The 4,957-nt window shown below is 45.5% G+C and overlaps 1 protein-coding gene across 1 annotated transcript in view; it reads right to left on the bottom strand.

Moving 5' to 3' along the window:
* C10H1orf158 (chromosome 10 C1orf158 homolog) overlaps positions 1–850 on the bottom strand; it is a 9,806-nt gene extending 8,956 nt beyond the window's left edge. Inside the window, exon 1 of the mRNA XM_005353756.3 lies at positions 546–850. Within this exon, the coding sequence (XP_005353813.1) occupies positions 546–656 (111 nt within the window). The 5' untranslated portion in view covers positions 657–850. The remainder of the gene's footprint in view (positions 1–545) is intronic.
* Between the last annotated feature and the right edge of the window lie 4,107 nt (positions 851–4,957).

The following is a 4,957-nucleotide window of genomic DNA, read 5'->3' as shown; positions in this document are numbered from 1 at the left end:
AACAAACAAACAAAAAAAAAGAACAGTAAGCACTAAGCCATGTCTCCAACCCAGTGAAACACTTTAAAGAAGTACAAAGGTGGTGGCGCATGCCACCTTTAATCTGAGCACTTGAGAGGCAGAGGCAGGCACATCTCTGTGAGGTCAAGGTCAGCCTGGGTTAACAGTGAGTTCTAGGACAACCAGGGGTAAATGGAAAGAATCTTACCTAAATAAAATAAAATAAAATAAAATAAAATAAAATAAAAATAAAAAACTAATAAATAAATAATAATAAAATTTAAAAGAGCAAAGGTATTGGGAAATATTCTGCTACCTTGAAATAGTCCAGTTACAACAGTGCTAGAGGTACAATTGTATCCATACCCCTACTGTGGTGTCTTTCCGACATAAGGAGGGACCTTTATTATTGTGTGAATGCGTCTTTCCTGTGTAGAGCATGAAGACCACATGATGTTCAGACTTAACTGTAGGCTGCCTCCCATTTGAGAAAAGCGGACTTCACTTCTCCCTGAGTTATTTCCCCACGGACTGTCCCTTCTTACCTTCCTGCTTTCTTCCACCCAGTTTCCCACGAGCACTCTCGTTGAGTACTTCTTCTCAATCTGCCAGCCTGGCGTGGAAAATGCCTGAGGAACCGCTGAAGTCACAAACATGGTGAGGCTCCTCCCCACGTCCCTTTGACTGGGCAGATTCAGGGAACAGAAAGGTATTTGGGGGTTATTCGACTTTCCTCCTCTGCCTTCCCAGAGTGGGTAGCAGGTGGTCCTCTGTCAAGCTCAGGAAATTTAAAACAAAGTCTGGAGAGCTCACTTTGGAGAGTGATGTGATCTTGGATTCTCTTTGTTGACTGTATCCATGGTGACAGACACTGGCTGCAGACTCTTCACTAGGCAGCAGTTGATTCTAGAGGAGCAGAGGTGGCCCCACATAAAGAAGCCAGACTAACGGTAGTGAAAGGCCAGGTATCTCTTGTTACAAGAGGGACACCACCCTTGCTGGACTCTTTCATGAGCGTGAGTTGAATTTTAATACTGCTTACTGCTGATATGTGAGCCCATGCTAAGACTCTGCAGTACAGTTCACGCTACCGTACTATTCACGAGCGGGGCAAGGGCACGGAGATTAAAGGAACACACAAGAGACATGGGTCATTCGTGAGGAAAAAATGCCGAATGCCGTTTATTCAAGCTTAGGAAAAACCTTATATACCTAGCTGCTGCATAATGAAATTCTCCCCAGGCAGGTAGGAAATTACCAAACCCAAAATGGAGTAAACAATGGCCCTATAGCTAACCACCAGAGGGGCAGAGGGAGCACAGGGACAAACAGGATGTTTAGCCGGAAAATGGAACAAGATGTCTGGCCATAAACTGTTCTCAAGATCAACCCCGGGAGGAGGGCTAGACCCATGGTCTCTACACATTCCCTCACAGCGCCTCTTGGGGGCTGCTGCTTTGTACTTGAAGATGCTGAAGCACACAGAGAAGTTCAGGCACCTAATGTCACCCAGCTAGCTGGTGGACACTTGAGACTTACATCAGTTCCAACTCCTGCTTAAAGCTCGAGCTTCTACCTGTCTGTAACTCTGACTAAGGGAAGAACCCTACATTGTATTTGCAGTGAACACAATATGGTTCATTCATTCAGTCTTCATTCATTCATTCCATAAGCACTTACTTCACATTCTGTGTTTTAGGAGCTAAGGTGAGGTTGCAATGTATTCATGAACAGACCTCAGCTCAGCTAAATGGGACAGAGCCCAATATTTTGCTTACTCTTTAGTCCAAAGGATCATGAGCCACCAAGATATCTATCTACAGATGGCTGCTTCAGTATGGTGGAGGATGTCTACATGACACAATGTTCTGGAGCTCTTATGAAAGCCTGGGCTAGGGCAATGTTATGCAACTCAGTGGCAGAGCACTTGCCTAACATGTGAAAAGTCCTTTTAGTTTAAACCCTAGCAAAGGAAGGGAGGAAGAGGGTGAATAGGAGAGGGAGAGGAAGAGAGAGAGGAAAGAGGCAAAGAGAAAAGGGGAGGGGAGAAAGGAAAAAGGAAAAAGGAAAAGGGCTAACCAAAAAAAGATGCCCTAATAAATAGAGGAAACTGTTTGAAATTAAGCTTTATTTTGTTTCCTGCATCTGGGTATTTTGCTTACTTGTGTTTCACATCCATGCCTATTGCCCATGGAGGTCAGAAGAGAATGTCAGATTCCCTGGAAGTGGAGCTTTTAGAAACCTGTGAGCCACCATGTGGGTGCTGGGAATTGAACCTAGGACCTCTGGAAAATCAGTCAGTGATCTTAACCACTGAGCTATCTATCCAGCCCTAGAAAAAACTTTTGTCTGAAGTAGCCACAGTACAGGCACAGCCATTCTACGTGGGTGCAAATGCTACATCTTACAAAGGCACACACACACACACACACACACACATTAAAAAAAGATACATCTTCATAAAGATGGTTCAGAGAGTTAAGTGTTTACCATGCAAGCTGAATAATCAAAGTTTGATTTCTGGTAGCCACATAGGTGGAAGGAGAAACTGATTCCACATTGGCATCAAATCTCCTGGGACTGGAGTTACTGATGGCTGTGTGCCGCCTGATGCTAGGAACTGAACCTGGGTCCTCTGTGGCACCAACAAGCACTCTTAACTGCCGATCTATCTCTGTAGTCTGGGATATATTATTATTGTTGTTGCTGTTGTTGTTGGCTTTTCGAGATAGGGTTTCTCAGTAGCTATGGAGCCAGTCCTGGAACTCATGAACTCATTCTGTAGACCAGGCTGGCCTCGAACTCACAGGGATCTGCCTGCCACTGCCTTCTGAGTGCTGGGATTAAAGGCGTGCGCCACCACCACTTGGCCTGAGGTGTATCTTTAATATGAAAAGACTCTAAAACTTAAGAAAATAATATATTTCAGAACAAATAATATTTCCCAACCTGGGACGATGAACATGTGATAGTTGTAGGTGCATTTAAAAAAGTTTGCTCGGGGAGGGGCCAGGTGTAAAAGGTTAAGAGGAGAAGAGCATACAGGTTTGTAAGTTCTGAGGTGTTCATGAGCAGTGATGTTCACAGTAGCTTCTCACTTGGTCTTCCTAGCAGCGTCCTTGACTGCTGGTTTGTGGTTTAGCAAGGCCACTTGCTAGGCTTCAGTTAGCCTAGCACTTATTACCAAAAAGATGGTATCATAGCTGTGGCCTTGACAGTCAATTGTGGTTTGGCGGAGTCTCTTGGTATTGTTCTTTTTATTTATGTATTTATTTATTTATTTGTTTATTTTTTGGTTTTTCGAGACAGGGTTTCTCTGTGGCTTTGGAGCCTGTCCTGGAACTCCCTTGGTAGACCAGGCTGGCCTCAAACTCACAGAGATCCGCCTGTCTCTGCCTCCCAAGTGCTGGGATTACAGGCGTGCGCCACCACCGCCCGCCTGTAATCTTTTCTTTTTATCATATGTAATCATATTCTTTTTAATATGGCATATGCACTGGGACCCTTCATCCAAGACACCCAGCTTCCATCTGGTTAGTATTTAAAACAATAACTCCATTTTGCTTTTGACAGCTTCCACAAGGCACCGTTTCCTGTTACTGGGTGTAGTTTTGCAGCTATATGAACAAATACCACTTCATAACAGACAAGAAACAGAGAAAAGCGCACAGAGGAGACCAGTACAAAACAGAGCCCCAGAAACAGGCCCTCAGTGACCTCCTTCCCTCAGCGAGGGGCCACCTTCCTCGTTTCACCCCATGACAGATCCCTCAAGGGATCAATGCCCGAGAACCATCATAGCCACAGCCAGGGAGAACTTCACTAATCTCCTTGATATGTTTAAATTAAACCAATCAAGTTGACAATCAGGACTAATGACCACAGAGTCATCTCCTGATGCGGATGAATAGCCGTTTCCCTAGAGCAGGGGTTTTCAAACTGTAGGGTCTCCATTTTTAAATAAAGTTAATTTTTAAATTGTGTATATGTTTGTGTGCCTGCGCACATGTGCACGCACACACTCACGTGTTCAGATGCCTGTGGAAGCCAGAAGACTGGGTAGAATCCCCTGGAACTGGAGTTCCAGACACTGGCGAGCAACCTCGTGCATGCTGGAAACTGAACCCGGATCCTTTGCAGCAGCAGTCAGTGCTGTTAACCGCTGGGCCATCTCTCCACCACCACTCCAGGACCTCGTTAGAAACATTATATCGAGTGGAGCTCCAACTAGGCTGGCTGTGACCTCCTGTGAGAACAGCTGCCATCTCCTCCAAATGCTGTGAAATCACATCCGTGGCTAAAATCTGTCACAGTGCGAATATTTACGTCACAGAATTGGCAAACGCTGTTGTGAGGATTAATTTGGGTTGTCAATTTGATCGGATTGGAATCCACCAAGTGATATGCCTCTGGGGAGTGGGAGGTGATTAGCTGAGTGGGGAGACTGTCCCCCACAGTGGGCAGCACCATTCAGCCCTGGCCCAGAGATAAGGAAATCTGAGAGAAAGACAGGACCACACCTGCCAAGCCTTCACTTCCTGCCACCGAGTGCCATCTATCCATGGTTGCCACTGCCGTACTCTGCTACCAGGAGAGCCCCGTTTCTTCGGGCTTCCATCCAGTGGCTCTCCAGGAGTTTCCCAGGTATTCGGCACCAGACTGCGGCATCCAGCAACATGGACTGAAGGGTCAACAGGTTCTCAGCCTCTTCAGCATGTAGACAGTCACTGTTGGATTATCCAGCCTGCATCACGTAAGCCAACCTGATAAATCCCCTTTGGTTCTATTGGTTGTGTTCTTCTAGAGAGCCCTGGCTAAAACAACTGTACGTTGGGGTGTATTGGCTGACTTTTTATTTCTCAGGCAGCTTCTTGTACCTGTCATATTAAAAACGGAATCAGAAATCTTACAGAGACTTATTAATTTTGAAATAGGAAAAGCAAGTGACATCGTTAAC

This window comes from Microtus ochrogaster, chromosome 10, assembly GCF_000317375.1.
Source record: "Microtus ochrogaster isolate Prairie Vole_2 chromosome 10, MicOch1.0, whole genome shotgun sequence".
Lineage (NCBI taxonomy): Eukaryota > Metazoa > Chordata > Mammalia > Rodentia > Cricetidae > Microtus > Microtus ochrogaster.
The sequence above is the reverse complement of the archived record's forward strand: the minus strand, read 5'-3'. Positions and strand labels throughout refer to the sequence as shown.